Consider the following 18035-nt stretch of genomic DNA (forward strand, 5'->3'; position numbering starts at 1 on the left):
CAATTGTAGTAAGCAAATGCAGCTTACGGCTGCTATCACCTCTTCTGCTCGTTCCACATGTGATCAATAATCTGGAAGACTTCCGTGACGCTGCGCAGGACTGACTCGTCGATACCCAGCGCGCCATATCGGTGCTGGATCTTGTCGGGGTGCCATCGGACTCGCTCGGTCTTTAGTGTAGAGAGGAGTAGATCCTCGAGGGCAGCGTCGGCAGCACCTGATGACGGAGGAGGAGCGCGCCGCATAAACTCCTCCACATTCTCCCTCGAGACATCCCTCCTCTTCCCTGACTCAACGGGCCAAAAGAGTAGATTGCGCACTTTCTTCCCTTCAATTTCACCTCCGCCCTCGTTCTCGCCCGTACTTGCGTTCCGTACTTTCTCCATCTCTTCCCAAGACCGGATATACTCGCTCCAAACACCCTTCCAAACCTCCTTCATTCTCTTCCTCTCTCGTCCTCTCCGCAAACTATCCTCCATCGCCCTCTCAAACCTCCTCCTCTCATCTTGCCCTCCAGCAGCCTTCTCAGCATTGACTTTAGCCCTCTTCTCAGCCCTTATCCTTTCCTGCTCCTCGAGCATCCCCTCCCTCGTACGCTTCCACATCTCACCACGCACATAGGCAGCGTATTCTTCTTCATCCATTTGTTCAAGTTCGCCTCTTCCATCTTGCTCTCCCCCAGTCTGTCCATGACCATTATACCCCGGCGGCGCAGCGAAAGAGTGGACGCTCTGCCCATACACAGACTCCCAGAATGCGGCTCCCTCGTCGTCGCCTAGCGCGTCAAAGAGGGATTCGCGAAAGGCTGTGTTCGGTGACAATGGTGCGCCAGGGTAGGAGGGGACTGTGCCCGGCGATGGGGTGCGGGGTCTGTGGGTGCGATGTTTATGGCGGCGGCGGCGGTCTTCATCTTCTTCGCGGGTGCGTCGGTGTCTGTGTCTGTCCTCGCGCTTGCGATCGTGGTCTCGGTCGCGGTCGTATTCGCGATCATGTCTAGATCGGTGCGAATGGTGTCGCGAGGATTTAGACCTTGATTTGGACTTATCTTTGAAGCGGAACTTCCCTCTGTTTTTGCTGGAGTGGGATGCGTAGTCGTCTGCTTCGGGTGTTGAGGTTGGTTCTGTTGTAGGTTCTTGACTGGGTATTGAAGATGGAGGCGGGTTGTCTTCTGTGTCCATATCGCGTGAGCTGCCTCAAGTAATAAGAGAGTTGTTGAAGTGAGGAGGTAATGAGGGCATACTCTGAGGCGAGGAGCTAGTGAGGAAGCAACCACCGAGGCCGCAGTTGCTTCAAGCCGCTGTATTTTTGTTACCGCGCCCGCCTGCGCTAGTAAGTTTGTACGATCAGAGAGCTCGACACGATCAACTTAGAACACAGCAATTTACAGCGGATACTGTTTAAAAAACTTATAGAAAGCAGTCAATGAGAAACTCGGTGCAATAATGCTCAGAATACCTCGAAGAAGATCCAAAAGACCAAAAGAAAGGCCAGCATTATGACATCACCTTCACCCAGCTAATGATCAGATAAGATAAGAGCCCAAAAATTACACCGCAAAACGCCTCGTACCAACTGCCATTCCTCCGCCGCAAGTTCAACCTCCAACTCACCATCGCCGCAGCTTCATTGCTTCATCCCACCTCGCAACATCACACAACACACAGCTACACAATGGTCCTAGTCGCATACTCCGACTCGGAAGCCTCAGACTCAGAGCACGAGAACGAGTCCCCGGCGCCCGCCGCAGCCGCTCCTAAACCATCGACAACTTCAACAACTTCCACATCAAAAACAATCGTCGACAAGTCCAACCCGCGCAAAATCCGCGTCGCCCTCCCCGACATCAAACCAGAGCCCTCGCAAGAAGGGGAAGATGGCCCCGCGCGCAAGAAACCCAGAATAGGCGGTGGCGGCGGTGCATTCGCGGGCTTCAACTCTTTCCTCCCCGCGCCGAAACGACCTAATGCTACTGTTACTTCGGAGAAAGAAGGCGAGAAGAAGAGACTTGGTGGTGGAGCTGCAAGGAAAGTGTTCAGTTTGAGGACGGGTGCTGGGCCAGGTTTTGATCGACAGGCTGATGAGGAGATGAGGAGGGACATGGCGTTTGATAATCTTGGTGGCGGTGGTGATGATGATGAGACGATACCGAAGGCTGGGAGTTTGAGGAATCAGGAGTATGATGGGGCGACTGCAAGTGAGGAGAAGGTGGAGATGAAGAAGCCGGAGGAGGTAGTTTTGAAGGGGAACCCGATGATGTTCAAGCCATTGTCTGTCGCGAGGACGGGGCAGAAGAAGAAGAGGACTATGCCAATTATTCCGCCGCCGCTACCGCAGTCTGAAAAGAAAGTGGAAGAGAAAGCAACAGTGACCACTGTACAGCCTGCGGCGCCTCCTCCGAAGCCGAAAGTTAGCCTATTCTCCCTTTCGTCGGAAGAGACAACGGCACCAGAAGCCTCAGTATCAGCACATGCATCAACATACGAACCCCTGGTATATACAAACGAGACCGCACCCGCAGCAGGTCCAGCAACAGAAGAAGCCTCGGCTCCCGCGGCATCAACGCAACCGGCACCTCCCTTAGCCCAAACACTCGATTACATCGCAGACGACCTGAAACTCTCCAAATCGCAACGACGCCAGCTGTTCGGCCGAAATGCTGACCCGTCCAATTCGCGCATCTTGCACTTCAACACAGACAAGGAGTACATTGCCAACCAGGAGATGGCGCACCAGGAACAGGCGGCGACGCAGCACAACCCGGTCCGCGCCATTGCGCCTGGAAAGCACACGCTGCAACAGTTGGTCAGTGCGGCGAGTACGCAGAAGGAAGCGTTGGAGGAGAGCTTTGCGACTGGGAAGCGAAACAAGAAGGAAGCTGGTGCGAGGTATGGATGGTAGAATGTTTGTATAGATAGTTATCATTATACTTTATCACTCTTGCATATATGCTAGCGCCTTGGAATTCTACCTTACTCGGAACATGAATAACTTAACAAAGTAGATTTAGTCATTCTGACTATCAACAAAACAAACATATACACAAAATACCACCTATTTACAAAAAGAGAGACAAAAAATGCTTTTAGATGCCCAATAAAAAAAATTAAAACAAAAACGCCCTAATGCAATGTACAGACAGAACAGACAATCTAAGAAGAAACATCCACAATCTCCGCAAACCACTGCTTGAGCGCCGTCGCCAAAACAGCCGGGAGCTCTCTAACATCCCTAACAACAAGGTAGTAGGGGAACGGGAAACCCTCAAGATACCTCTTCATCTTCAACTTCATTTCGCCAGTACCGCTCTCAGTATCTGGCTCGAAGCTCGCTTGTGTAAGGTCGAGGATAGAGTTGCCCTTCAGTGCATCGACGATGATAAAGACAATCATGATGCGCTCTTCCTGGGCTTGACGGACCAGACGACGAATAGTCTCGTGATCTTCGCAGATACCGTCTGAGATGATGAGTTCCAATTGCCAGAGATCTGCGCCGCCGCCGGCGGGAGACTGTTTGAAGCGGGCCTCGCGGAAGAGAGCGATCGAGTCGGCGATGAGTTTGCGCACATTTGTGCCTGTTTGCTGGTAGCTGAAGTTCTGGAAGACCTGCACACCGGCTTCAGAGGAGAAAGGCTTGCCAAAGTCATGCGCAACACGAACATGATCTTCGCTGCCGAAGCCGAGGACGCAGAGGTCGCCAGCCTCAAGCATGCTCAGACTCTTCGCGACAAGGGCGAGGGTTTCAAACGCGAGCTGACCGCTTCCACTCTCAAGCATGGACTTGCTGTCATCGACTGCAAGCATGATTTGGTAGTTGCGCTTTGAGGGCACGGAGCGGCGCATCCAGATCTTGTCGCGCTTGTACTGGGATGCGATGTAGGGGATGATACGCTTGATGTTGAGACGCTTGCCTGTTCGGAAGTCGCCGCGGAGTTTGGTTGCGAGGGTTGGTGCGAGGATGAGGCGGAGTTGTTCGGTTAGGGAGAGGGAGAGATCGTTTGTTGCGGACTCGTACTTAGACCAGAGGCGTTGGGCTTCGTCGCGGGGGGTGAGAGGGGGGAGGGTCGAGGAGAGATGGATCGCGGCCAGGTGCGAGTCGACTTCGTCGAGCTCTTCGCTTTCGGCTTGTTGGGCTTGAGCGTCATTTTGGTTGCCTTGGGCTTGCGATGGCCCTGGGATGAAAGCACCGGCGGATTGGTTGTCGGAGGGAACACTGTCTTGATCAAGTTGCATTGCATCCTCCAGTTCGTTGTTGGGTAGGTCTTGGGGTTCGTCAGAAGCATCAGGAAGCATTTCTTGATCGGTTGGCTTGACTTCTGATTCGACACCCTGCTTCTGATCCAAAGCTTTGGCTTGTTCTTCACTGGCTTGACCGAGCGCTTGAGTATCAGCGACATCGTTCTCGTCTGCCAAATGCTCAAAGTCTGCGTCGCCCATCTCTGTGTCCTGAGGCAAAGGCTGATCTGGCTCGCCTTCTTCCTGTTTTGAGGCTTCCATGATCTCTTTTTGTCTTCGGTGCCATTGCTCAAGGACATCGCCGAGCTTCTTGAACGCTTGCAGTTGAGGTTCGTCCGGATTGACGTCTTCTGCACCTCCCGCATCCCTGGATCGATCTTCTTCGCCGTCCTTTGCAGCACCGGTCTGTTGGTTCTGCTCAACGGAAGGATCGGTGGAGCCGTCTTCTTGCTGTGCGTTGCCGGAAGCACCCTTCTCCTGGTTCTGGTCTTGCTCAGCACCGAGACCACCATTTACAGCTTCACTGGGAGCAACTTCTTCTCCAGCAGCTTCGTTGTCATCCCTCTGAGCAAGGAACTCTTCTTGCTGGGCCTCTTCTGGGTCCTCACCAGGCTGCTCTGTCTCTTCTTCGCCTTCAGCAGCGTTGGCATTCTCCTCTTCAAGTGCACCTTCCTCTGACTCATCCTTCTGATCTTCTTCGCCAGGCTGATCACCAGGACCCTCTTCCTCGGGGTTTTCTTCCTGCATCTCATTCATCTGTTCGTCATTGGGGGCATCCGGAAGATCATCAAGGCCATCGTCGCTTCCAAAGTCTTCGTCATCCATGCCCTTCTCATCGCCATCGAGCTGCATCTCTTCTGGAAGCTCCAGGGTTTCTTGCTCCTGGGCTTGGGGATCCGTAACATCCATATCCTCGCGTCCAACAGCTTCGCCCTCATCTTCGGGTGCTTCTTCATCTTCCTCCTCCTCTTCCTCTTCATCGCCTTCACCCTCTTTCTCTTTCTCTTCACCCTTTTCACCTTCTTTCTGTTCCGGCGCAGCAGTTTGTTGATCAGCTTCCGAGGCACCCTTACCCTCTTCATTCTCCGTCTCCTTTTGCTGCTCGTCATGTCCGCCGTCCCACATCTTCTCGTCAACGGCACCGGCATCCAGATCATCGACGCTTCCTACTTCCTCGTCGATATTCTCGTCTTCTTCCTCGTCGCCGCTTTCGTCCTTCTCCTCTTCCTCTCCTTCCTCCTGCTCACCCTCCTCTCCTTTCAAGTCCTCCTGGTCCATGTTAACAGCATCTTTAGACTTGTCGATGTCCTCCTTGGCTCCCTCCTGTTGCTCCTGTTGCGCGAGCTCCGATAAGTCCTCATCATCACCCACATCCTTGCTAATATCTTCAGCGCCCTCTCCTTCACCGAGACCCGTACCGCTTTCCAACTTGCCGGTCTGGCCCTCTTCGTTCGACTCTTCATGCGGGCTACAGAAACCTTCAGATGAGACTTGGATGAACGATTTAGCGAGCACATATGACAGCTTGCAGGTCTCTCGGTGAACACTCAGGAAACGGCTGACAATATCCTGGCTGATATGATGGTACTTGTTCATGATGGGTAGCAGGCTTGCTAATAACGCAACTGCCAATGAAATACCAGCGTCGGACTGCTGCTGGACACAGTGCAGCGTCTCCAGAACTTCTTCAAGGGCCCGCGTGACTTCGCTCAGGTGTACAGACTTGATAGCTCGGGTGAAGAACTCATCACTTCGGGAGAGGAAGCCAGTAGATGTGATTGCTGTGGGTACTTCCTTGAGCTTTTGCAGACTGACAAGGATTTTGTCCACGGCAGCAGTGAGGCTAGAGTCGAAGTTGTCAATGGCTAGCGCATCTCCGTCCTTACTGACCTCAAAGGAGTCTGCCTTGACATTGGTCCAGGGCAGAATCTGATCAAGAACAAACGTAAGATCAGGACGTTCACGGGCCCATTTGACGACGTCAGTCTTCAATTGACTGATGGATGATGCGGCTTCATCCAGAGTGTGCCGATGAAGTCGAGAAGTGACTCCGCTCGGCAAGTCAGGGAGATTCTTGATGGATTGCCTTAGTCGGTCGAATGTATCCTTCCACGTTTGCAGGCCATTGGAGATAGGGATTGAAGCAATCTCAGAGAACTTGGCATGGAGCTCCACGATTGTTGAAGCCAGTCCAAGAGTTGAGGGCAACCACGCAACTGCAGTTGGTAGTCCTTGTTTCTGATCCGAAGCTTGGGTGTTCGAGCGCAGGATAGAGGATGCACCAGACTTCCAAAGATTGGAGACCTTAGCAAGGGTAGCCTGAAGTGTGCCCAAGTCAGATAGGGCTGGGGCAACGGCCGTCCTCTGTTTTCGAATCATGAACAGAAGATGCTCCATAGATCCCAAACTCCTTGACACCTCCACATTGCTGAGTTCGTCGGGATAGGTACGCGAAGCTTGACGAGCGCGAGGAACCAGGTCGAGAAGTCGGTGAAAGTAGTCATCGCAGCTTCCAACAAGTTGGGCAACCGCGGGATCACTCGGCAGAGAAGGACTGGTAGCAAGCACTTTAGCAACGCTGGCCTGTGACTCAATCAAGTTGGTACCAGCATTACGCTTGACACCCATTTCCAACAGTTGTCGCAAAGTGTCAGCGTAGAAGCGGTGTTTCTGGCCCTTGAGATGTTGGACGTCGGCCTTGTTATCCTCTGTCAGAACCTTAGGTGTCTGGGTTCTGAACTCTTTGATGCTTTCCGCGAAGAATTTGACAAAGCTGCTTAGGTCTTTGCCGACATCGAATTCGTCAGGAATGGAGGTGTACATGTGCAACATGCTCTTGACTGTTCCATCTGTATTGGTGAAACGAGGAGGACGAGCTGACCAGACTTTGCCTTTCTCGGAGATAACCAAGGCTTCGGGAATGTTCGTAGAAGAAAGGACCAGTTCGCGGCCGGTGGAGATCAGATCATCATCCTTCTCGGGCATGTCTTGACTGAGGATCTGCTCAACCGGTTGGCCCAAGACCGCGCGATACTTGCGAACAAGCTTGAACAGCTTCACATGGGATCTCTTGGAACTTTCTCTGAGCGCAACGACATTGGTATCCTTCCAGCTAGCAAGCTGAATCTGCTCCTTGATGTCCTTCTCGAGAGCAGCCCGCTTATCAGTCAGCATTTTGTTGACGGCGGGCTCGAATTGGGCGTAATGCTGAAGGAAGTTGTCAAGCGCAGACACGAGCTGCTTCAACGATGGGTAGTCCTGGACATATAGGCTGAGAAGAGACTGGAAGTTCTTGATGAGTCGGAGGCGCTGGCTGTACTGGCCTAGCGTAGTTGAGTGCGTGAACTGCTCCAGTGTTCCGATCACCTCTTGAACATGGTCGCCTAGGCCCTCTTGTCCAGATTCTGCGATCTGAATCGGCGCCTGGATGAGTGCTTCGAAAGCGATAAACCACCACGAACTCACATCCTGGTCGCACTTGTCTTTTTCAAGATCCAAGAGCTTGGCCCATGTCGTCAACTCCAATCGTCGCCAGGAAATGATCAAATTGGTGAGTTCGTCGTAATATGTTGCGGCCGAGTATTCTCGGCTGGCGACGAGCTGCCATTCGTGGACGTGAGCATGGAGTTTTTCAACCTTTGTCAGGAACTTGGCGACTGGCTCAGTGTGCTTGAACTGGTAGATTTCCTTGCAGAACGAGATTACGTCGGCGGGGACTGCATGATCGGGCCAGGCGTTCTGGATCTGCACAAACCGAGCTTGAATAGAGCGTGTCAACGAGAGAAGCTTCTTGGCTTCAGCTAGGTTCTGGTCGGTATAGAAGTTATAAGTCTTCGCCGAGGTAGTAGTTCTCCTGACAAGATCGTCTTCCAGAAGCAAGAAAATCGCGGACATCTGTTCTTTCGGCACCACGAGTGGTGGAGACGAGCTGCTGCTCTCAGACCAAGTTGTACCTAGAAGCATAGCAGATTGCTTGACATAGTCCACCAACACTCTGCCACTGTCCGCAGGCTCAAAGAGCTTCGCATGGAGGTCGGCTAGGCGAACAGAAATGGCTTTGGGATCAGTGACACTTGGTGCGCTGGTGTTTCCGTCTTCCTCGGCATTTTCTTCGTATGTCGGGAAGAGCTGGTTGAGTTCGTTCGCATCGACTTCTTCTTCGTCCTCCCATGAACCCTTGAAGTGGTACATCTCATTCTTGCGGACATGCTCCTCCTGATCTTCCTTTAGCTTCGTCTTCCACAGCCCATGGAATTGTTCAACGATGCGGCGAAGCGACTCCCGTCCATTTTTGCTGTTGAGAACACCTGGTTCCAACGTCTCAGCTACCCTGAGAGACGATAGCTCATAAAACCACGAATCAGTTGCGTTCTTTGAGTTTGGTCGAGCAATGTCATCGTCTGATAGGTTAGGCCGACCAGAAGCTCCGAGGAAAGGCGTGTTTCGGCAGATGGTCCGCAGAAGGGCTGTTTCACTCCGTTTGTCGTCCGAAGATGAACCAAGAGAAAGACCAAGGTCGAGTATTTGAAGGAAGCGCACAACCAAGGTTGTAATGTCGTCGTAAGACCTGTAGTGGGTCGTCAGACGCTGGCTCAGTTGCTGAATATTGTCACGCAGCAGCTTCCTCATGCGGTCGTTCTGGGCACTCTTTTTGGTTTCATTGATCAGATTCTCGGGGTTTCGGTTAAGAACAGATTTGATGATGCTCGAGAATTCACCATGAAGGATGCTCAGTTCGGATGTTGCGGGTCGAGTGACTGAGGACGGGGGAGGAGCTGCGCCGAGATCGCGCAGTTGGCTCTGCACGAGCTCCTTTCTGATGTTCGTAGACTGTCCCGAGAAGACCTTTTCAAACATTTCAATAGCATCCTTCTTAAGAGTCAATCCAGCGACTCGGTATTGGTGTCTTTCCCTGTCGACAACCAGGCTGAGCGAGGGGTCATAAGGCTTGTCTGGAACAAAAAGCCATAGAAGGATGACGGCCAACTGCACCAAGGCTTTTGCAGTATCCCGCGCCGCATCTTCACCCGTAGACCTATTTAGCAAGGCAACAACGAGCTTGGGAAGTGCCTTGTCCGCAATGGCCCTGAAGTAATGGTTGTGGGGAAGGTTTCGCGCTAAACGAATGTTCAGTGACAGCAAGCTTGGTGGTAGTTTTCGCTTGCCAGCCAGACGTAAAAGGGTAACCAGCTGCTCATAGGACTGTGGGCTGAAGAACTCTTTGTGTACATCAACGAATTCCGCGGTTAGCTCCAAAAGTGCCTGTCTCAGAAGCTTGAGCTGATCCAAGGCAATTTCCTGACTTGTCAGAGCCAACGCTTGAGTAAGAGTTCGTTTCTCAACCTCTAGGGCATCCATTTGACCGAGATTGACGCGGTCGACATAAGCGAACTTGTTCAGGAGAGACAATGAGACAGTGCCACCGACGGCAGTCCCAGAGCCCGAAGAGCGCTGATAGCCTGCAAAGAGCGATAAACGATGAAGGATATCAGGTACCCTGCTTTGTAAACTGGATGTATTCAGGGGCAGTGCAGGACGGCCTGCCAGTAAAGCGAGTACGGATTGGATAACGTTGGGCGGTGGTGGAGAAATCTCATTCAGGGTAGCAATATCGTGGTACTGACACAGGATCTCAAACTCGTTCGAGAAGTACGGGCTGTGAGTCAGCTCAGATTCTTGCACCACGCTTGCCAGATCCATTACGGTCTGTCGGAGAGTCTGTACAAGGTTCCCCTCATCAGCACCATGCAGAAGTAGAGATTTTTGCGTCTCAACCAGCGAATTCCGCACTTGGCTGAGCTGAGACAAATCAAGGCGAGTCCGGTTGGCAACCTGCATGAACTCGGACGCGACCTTTTCCAGATCCAACATAGATGCCAATTGAGAATGAGTTGACGCTGTCGCTGGTCTCCATGACTCCCAGAGCTTTTGCATGCCAAGTCCAGTAGTAAGGGTCCAGTTCTCGCGGAAACGTTCGAGCGCCTGAGATAGACCAGTCCCCAATGGCTCGAAGGCAATGCCTAGTTCGGATATTGATGCGCATAATGATTTGCCGATCTGGAGGTATATTAAGAACTCGCCTTCATTGAGTTCGGCCACAGCCGTGATTTTCAACACGTCTGCACAGAAGTTGATGATAGCACGAAGGGGAGGCATAGGGTTGTGTTGGCTGAGGAACTCGCTGTCCAAACTTTGAATGAAGTCGTATACCGCCTGTCCGCAGTTTGAGATGAATCGGGCAACAGGCTGAGTGGAGTCCTTCATCAAAGAAGGTATGCGCTTCGCTGCCAGAGAACGCTGCAACCGACTCATTTGGCTTGGTTTGAGAGATTTGCCGGACTCATCTGCGAGTAGCAAAGTCTGCTTGAGGTTGTGCAAGTCGAGTTTCAACTCCTGGAGCTGCGCCAATAAGATGAGAGAGTTTAATGGCAGGTCCTGCTCCAAAACCAAGGCCAGGGGCTCGTTGACCAATGGGTGCAGAGGCTGGAGATTGCCTTGGATCGCGAATGCGACGTCTCCCAGGTTGACCGTCTTCTTTAGAGCGTCAAACGGCTGGCAATACTGGTTATCGTGGATGACGGTCACATAGCGATCTAGAAGTTGTGATAACTTCTCTGCCTGGACATCAAACAAGTGCGGCAGGACCAGATGCTGTGATCGTTGCAGATAGGCCAAGTCCGAGACCGACAGGTGGTCAAGGCGACTCTCATAGGACGACTCAAGCAGATCCTCAGTAGCAGACAAATCAGGGGCCCAGAGGGAGCGGAGACGATACAGAGAGGATTGGTAGGTAGAGGTAGGCGTGGAAGAGTAAACTAGGGGCTGCTCATCTTGCGATAAGATGCAAATTTCAACGCAACGGTTTCGCATGGCGCGAGAAAGCTCTCCGTTCCGTGAATCCATGGTCAAGAAGAGCCTGAAGTTTGGATGGGGCTTAATGACTCGCGCGTTTCCATTTTCAGTGCGCTGCTCGTTGAGAATAAGGGCTCCATTCGGTTCAGTTAGCGAATTCAGTCTGTCGAGAACGGATGGGTTACAGAGATTGGCATTGTCAAGGATCACCCAATCTCCCTTCTGAACGGCCTGCGTCAGGACACCCTCGGTCCACTCAAAACCAACCTTGAAGGCATCCGATTCTGTGGAGACTTTGAGCAGCGAATGCGAGCGATCAAGTAACTGCTGCAAGGTGGGCTTGGGATAGACTTGACAGACCTTTTCCAAGAAGGTACACACCTGATCCAGAGATACATCTGGACTTTGCAGCTGTTCATAGACCTCGACGAAAGTGGCGAGCTCTTCTTGGGAAGTTTCAAAGGGATACGTGGAAAGGATATGTCTCTTCACGAACAGCAGGATATCTTGTAGAAGTGACGACATCTCCCTGTTGTGATCGATCTGCTCAAAACCTCCGACCAGGTCCATTGTATCAGTATCGGCGCTTAGGGCTAGCTCGACCAGATTGGCTCCATTGATAGCTGCAAGCTTCCTGATAAGCGTTGTTTTGCCGCAACCTGACGCCCCCACCAAAATACTAGGCCATGACTGCTCAATGCAAAGCATGAGAGATTCAAGGACAGAAAGATCTCTTGGGAGTATCTTGAGATGGGGGCTTGGTGTTGCTTGAAGGACCGCGTCTCTTCGCATGATGCCGAGTCCAACTTGCATGCATTCCGAGGTCATGTTATGATAGTAACTTTTGGCGGCTGTCGAAACATCAAAGACACGCTCATAGATGTGGCGGACCCGCTCTCGATCTTCTTCACATCTGAAGCGTTGGGAGATGATGATGTCAAGGAAATTCCTTGTGTGTATTTGCAGGCTTCCGCGATCGGCCAGTTGAAGCCATCTTTGGATGTCACGTAGATTGACCTCCCATGGACCGCCCATGACACCTAGTCTCCTTTCTTGAACAATGGCAACATTCAATGAGGATACGAAGTCAACAAGTCGCTCGGTCTGCTCCGTGGGGCTACCAGGGAAGAGTTTGGCACATATACGCTTCAGGTCAGTATCGGTGAAACTGTCCGCATAAACCACGGTGAAACGGTTGACGAAGGAAGCAGGCAAGCCCTTTCTGCCACCTCCTTGGTGATGTGGGTTTTGTGCTGCGAATAGGACAAAGTTTGGATGTCTTTTAAAACTTTGATCTAGTTCCGCAATGTAAACCGTTTGACGATGGTCCAGACAGGCGTTAAGACCCTCCAGCACAGACTGGGAAGCCAAGTTCATCTCATCCAACAGGACCCAGTCACCGCGCTGCATTGCTTGCAGGAAAGGCGCATCTCGCCATGCAAACTGACCCACATCGCCGCCTTCCACGGGCACATCGGATCCAAACAGGTCCGTAAGATCTGTTTGCTCTGACAAATTGATTCGAGTGAGAGGTTTGCCGAGTGCTCGAGCAAGGGCAGTCACCAATGTGGTTTTACCCACACCAGGGCTACCTTCAAGAAGGATAGGCTTCGTAAGTTGTAGGCCACGAGCGATCCGAACCGAATTGGCAATGGTCGTAGGTGCGTCCATGATGAACTCTGGGTCAGGTTGAGCATCACCCTGGATAGAAAGGTGGAAGGGCCCAACACGTAAAGCCTGGTCTTGAGCTTCGATGCTGGACTTCTGGAGATAGATACTAGAGGCATCAACACTGAAAAGTTCTTGAAGCTTGTCCAGACACAATTGCCGATTTGCTTCAAGGTCATGCAAGGAAGACGCAAGCATTGCAGCCGGGTTTGCGCCCAGCGTGTCAATGAACACCATTGCAGCACCTTGGATGACAGCAAACATGAGATCGGAGTCTTGAGACTTGTTGACGAAATCTACCCAGCCGAGGAGGTCACGAAGAGATAAAGAATTGGTCGAAGATCCCTGGAATGTCCGCTTGAACCATTTGGCAAACTGAAGCATCGATTTAGAAATGTTCTCAGATTGGGTCTGTAATTTCATCTGAAGGATAGGGAGAATATCCTCATCTTCTGACAGCTGAGGAGCCCAAATTTCCGTCATTCGATTTCGAAGGGCAGCAGAAAGTTCTCTCTTTCCATAGTCACCTCCAGGGTTCATGGTCGAAAGAAATTGGAACCCGCGGTCCGCAACAACCATCGAGTCGATGGGACCCTTTTCTGCGAGGAGTATCGAACGGTGAGGCTCCAGCACACTGTTGAGTCGTTCGAGTACCGAGTCATCAGCAAGAGAGATCTCATCCAAAAGGAAAAACTGGCCCGTCTTCATTGCGGTAATTAGACTACCATCCGTCCATTCGAAGAGAGCATTAAGGCGAGCGAGGTTTTTGTCAATTCTCCCCAGCAGCTCCGGGTTGCACGCTTGTCGCTGCTCGCCGTTAAGTGTGCCGAAGATCTGCTTGAGCTCTTCAAACGGTTTGGAATCGTCCTGCAAAAGTTCTCGCAGGTCGCCAAGCAGAGCATCTTCGATGGCTGCCCTGTTTCTAACCGGTCGTTGAGCTCCGATTAGATCACCGGTTTCCAAATTCACATGCGCATTGACGATATGCAGCTGCTTCTGGTAGGCTTCTGATACTGCTTGGCAGAGCTGTGTCTTTCCGCAACCTGTTTCACCCACGAGTAGAATGGGCTCGTTGTTTTGTAGAGCAGTGGAAACAAGCATGAAAAGTCTCCTCATTGCCCTTGTCCAGACAAGTCCAGGAGTTAGTTGCCTCAAGTTCGGTGCACGTTTGTCCATTTCCGAGGTACCGTAAAGGACGTCTTCGTCGATTTTGACCTTCATAACTTCTTCGATCACGCCTTTCACGGCAGCCCTTTCCTGGGGGTTTCTCACCCGCTCCGCAAGAAGCATAAAACCATTAATGGCCAACTGCTCTCGATCGTCCGCTTGTCGAAGAGCCCATCGGAAAAGATCACGCAGGGTAGCGAAACTGTTCTTCTGCTCGAATAATCGATTTGCTTGGCGTAATAGCGAGAGCTTCCGGTATACAGAAACTATCCTGGTACAGAATGAAGGCGCGATCTGGGATCTCTCCTTGAGAATATACTCAAGCTCACTCTCTGGTATGTCGTCAAAGTGCAGCTCAAGGAAACGATTTCGAAACGCACGAGACAGCACCTTTCGACCTCCGTACAGGCCAGCAGGGTTTTGCGTTGCAAAGAGCATGAAGTTTAAATGAGGACGGACCACTTCTTGCGTTTCCGGGATGAACAGCTCACGATTATCGTCAAGGAGCCGGTTGAGCGCTTCCAACACGTCTGAAGGTGCCAAATTCAATTCGTCGAGAACAATCCAGTACCCGTTTCTCAAGGCTTCCACCAGGATACCCTCTTGATAACGGAGTGTTCCATCATCATCGGATACGTAAGACCCGAGGTACTCTTGAAGGTCGGTATGTTCGTGGTTGTTGATACGGACAAACTTGTTTCCAGAGACTTTAGCAAGATACTCAATCACACTCGTCTTTCCGGCGGATGTTGGACCTTGAAGCAGAACAGGGAATCGGCGCGTGGAGCTCGCTCTCACAAGGTTCTTGAGGTTCTTTTCGATGAATGGGGTGATAATATAATGGGGCTGTTCTTCCGGCGTTAGATGTCCCCTCCGCATCCAGTAGTGCTTGAACTGGACATAGTCGGTGCCATCACTAGGTGGCCTGGGAGTCTGCCCAAGTAGTGCCTTGACGTTCTTGACATTGCTGAATATGTGCTTTTCCAGGAGTGGCGACAGAAGTCTCTCAGATTCCAGACTCAAAACGGTCAGGAAACTCATTGAGAATCCCTCGAAGATGGCCCGACGCAAACCATAAACTTGCGCATGATCCGCAGCGTAAATGAGCGCACGAACCAGCGTTCGGATACTGAAGTGCGGTCGTTGTCCGGCTCCGTCGGTGAGCTTGTTCTGATTACTGAGATTCTTCGCTTCCATATACATCTGAGCAAGATCCGATACGGCCCTGGAATCACTCAAGGTCAAGTCTCCGAGATACTTCTTGATCAAGGACAACAGATCGTCCAAGTCATTGTCGGGGGACTGCACGTATAATTCAGTGAACCGAGAGCGAAGTCCAGGTGGAAGGTCCTTTTTCCCTGCATCTGTCGCCGGGTTCATGGCACCGAATATCCGGAATTCCGGGTGTCCAAACACCCTTTCCACGTCTCCGGCTTCAGAAAGCAAAACTGACGGAGAACCCTCAGTACCATGATGCAGAAGACTTGCGATGTTCTCAAGGGTATCGGGCGAAGCTAAATTGACCTCGTCAAGAAGTACCCATTCGCCGTTCCGCAGAGCTCGAACGATCTTTCCCTGAACGAATGCGAATGCGAATTTGGCATCGCCCTGGGCTACTTGTGCCTCAAAGTCGTGCAACTGCGCTGCAAATCTCTCCCACCGCTGACGCAAGAATTGATACTTGGGGGAGTCCAGTTTCCGCTTCTTCGTGGGCTGCTCTCCTTCTCCTGACTGAGAAGCGCCACTCTCTGTCTTGAACACACCATCTGCCAAGCGAACCGCTTCATGCCAATGGTTCACCAATCGCACCCAGTTCCCGCTGGCAACGTTTTTTGCAATCGAGGAAAGAAACTTCTGGTTTTTTTTGGCGGAGAACGTTAATTCAAACAATGACGTGAACTCATCGAACATTGGAATGGCCATTGTTCGGATATTAACTGGTTTAAAACCGCCCAGTAGATCGGTGCTCTCACTTTGCTGGGAAAGATTGACCACGGTGAGTTTCTGCCGCATCAACGTAGCAAGATGCTGGATCACGGTCGTTTTACCAATACCGGTCTCACCGACGAGAAGAACAGGTTCCGCCATTTCAACGGAAGCTGACACTTGCTCCATCAGCTTTAGCGCAGCCCGTGTCGTGGCAAAGCGAGAGCTAGCGGCTGCCAGCTTTGAGCCAGAGGGCACCTTGACTTTGCGGCAAGCCTCTCGACCTAGAATGAGACTATTTCCCTGATCCATTAGTGCTGGTGTCCGCTCATGTAGGCTGAATCGTGCACGTTGCGGGGAAATCTGGAGGGCTTCTGCGACTTTGAGGGCTAGTGAGTCAGATAACGTCGTATCCGGAATGTACTTGAGAAATATGTCCACAACGTCAAGGAAGATATCGTCATCCGTTCCTTCGGGAGTAGCCTCGTACCCTGTCTTCACCCCGAGTCGCTGTAGCCGTTTATGCATCCTGCTACAAAGCTTGATAAGGTCGCGCAAGCCAGGGGTACGCCCCTGCGAACTTTTGATTGCCAGGCTTCCATGAAACGAGGAGCAGAGTCGTTGATAAACGTCCATGACTGTCGGTACGCGGGACTCAAGTAGAGGGAATTTCCGGGCAATCACTTGTTGAACCTCATCAATGGTGAGTGGATCTACCTGAACCCTGTTCCACAGTCTGCTTCCAAGGACAGTAGTGCTAGGAGCGACCTCTTCTCCCGCGATGTTGTAGGAAGACTTCATCGTCGCAATGATTCTGAACCCTTCTGCGCACTTGATACGCTCCCTTCTACTGGCTATAGTCAACTCGCCTTTCTCGATAATCGGGAGAATAAGGCCAATGACTTCAGAAGGAGCGCGATCTAGGTCTTCAATCAATATCCATCGACCCTCCCTCGCAGCTTTCGTCAATACACCAGGCTGCCAAGCAAAGCTGCCTGTTGCTGGAGACGTTGAATACATTCCGAGAAGACTTTTGGCGTCTGTTTGCTCGTTCAGATGTAGCGTTACCATGGATTCTGACTGGCCCATGATTCCTGCGACATCGTTTATCAAGCTGGTCTTTCCCGAATTCGGCAGTCCGAGTAGTAAAATCGGTTGGGTATCAACTAAAGCATTTGCAATTCGTCGAAGATTAGTCACGGCTGTGGGCGTTTTCACAATTGATGATGGCGTTAGTGAGGTGTCGATTTGTCGAGGAATCAATACGCCACAGACTTCCGCGGTCCTGGCTGTGAGGTAGTCTCGCAGCTGTTCCACTTGTGAGAGGCTCTCGAGATATGACCGTCCTTCCCTTGCCGACCGTAGTTGCTTTTCCACGGCGGTCCAGCGGCGCTCTTCCCAGAGCCCGAGACACCGGTAATCAATCGAGATGCCTTCCCAATCTCCCTCTACCATATCATCTCCACAATGTGACCGAATTATCCTCTCCGTAGCTGCATCGGCTGCGCGCATGTATAGACAGAAGCATCGTGTCGCTAACAACCGGATCACTAAATCATCGTGCTGGAACAGGGATTGTAATTGTGACGGAGCGATGGCGGGTAAAAATGCCTCGAGGTCGAAGGAAAGAAGACGTAAAACGGCTAATAATAACGTGCGAATCGTCAGACTATCTATTTGCGAATTATTCGAGGCATTAGGTGCAGCCAACGCCGACAGAGGGCCAGCCCGGGACATGGCATATTGGCTTGCGAAAGATCGTAAATGTGGTGCGAGCGGTAGTATTCGTGCAAATGCTGAAATAACTTCGACTTGATCAACACCGGACTCAGGAAGAGTCCAGCGCGCGGCCAGATCAACGAAGATCGGTTCGTATGTGTAGAAAAACTTCTCGGTAAACCCCGGTCTCAATGCCCCGACTGCAAGCGCATTCAAGTACTGGGTCCCGGAAGCTGTACGGATGAGGGTCGCGATCTCATCCGGCAGCTGCCCGAGAAATTGGGGCTCGCTGAGAGTCCCCTCGTAGGCAGGACTGGCACCCATCCTGAGTCCAACCACCTAAGGAACCCTTATGGTGTATGTAGAGTGAAGAAGCAGTACTTTTTTTCCGCCATCTTTTTTCTGCCGATATTTAGTGGCAGGTCCCCACACAATTTCGTTCACCGCTCTTATGTAAGCACGGAGGCCCGC

General features: G+C 51.7%; 3 protein-coding genes across 3 annotated transcripts; 1 reads left to right on the forward strand and 2 right to left on the reverse strand.

The window, feature by feature from the left end:
* Nucleotides 1-35: 35 nt before the first annotated feature.
* BDV14DRAFT_196848 (uncharacterized protein) lies at nt 36-1178 on the reverse strand (the record flags this gene model as incomplete). Its single annotated transcript, XM_073772531.1, has 1 exon — nt 36-1178. One exon carries the CDS (start codon nt 1176-1178, stop codon nt 36-38), a length of 1143 nt encoding a protein of 380 aa, XP_073631510.1.
* A 272-nt stretch (nt 1179-1450) lies between these two features.
* Nucleotides 1451-2995, forward strand: BDV14DRAFT_143748 (PRCC domain-containing protein). Its single transcript, XM_073766394.1, has one exon. It carries the CDS (start codon nt 1672-1674, stop codon nt 2896-2898), a length of 1227 nt encoding a protein of 408 aa, XP_073631511.1. The 5' UTR covers nt 1451-1671; the 3' UTR covers nt 2899-2995.
* A 1-nt stretch (nt 2996) lies between these two features.
* BDV14DRAFT_143747 (AAA family ATPase midasin) lies at nt 2997-17930 on the reverse strand. Its single transcript, XM_073766393.1, has one exon. It carries the CDS (start codon nt 17886-17888, stop codon nt 3150-3152), a length of 14739 nt encoding a protein of 4912 aa, XP_073631512.1. The 5' UTR covers nt 17889-17930; the 3' UTR covers nt 2997-3149.
* Between the last annotated feature and the right edge of the window lie 105 nt (nt 17931-18035).

This window comes from Aspergillus stella-maris, assembly GCF_047715825.1.
Source record: "Aspergillus stella-maris strain CBS 113639 unplaced genomic scaffold BDV14scaffold_8, whole genome shotgun sequence".
Taxonomy (NCBI): domain Eukaryota; kingdom Fungi; phylum Ascomycota; class Eurotiomycetes; order Eurotiales; family Aspergillaceae; genus Aspergillus; species Aspergillus stella-maris.

What these genes read in the sequence shown, in the direction of transcription:
- BDV14DRAFT_143747 (XM_073766393.1), bottom strand. Translation starts at nt 17,888, where the DNA reads ATGGGTGCCAGTCCTGCCTACGAGGGGACTCTCAGCGAGCCCCAATTT.
- BDV14DRAFT_143748 (XM_073766394.1), top strand. Translation starts at nt 1,672, where the DNA reads ATGGTCCTAGTCGCATACTCCGACTCGGAAGCCTCAGACTCAGAGCAC.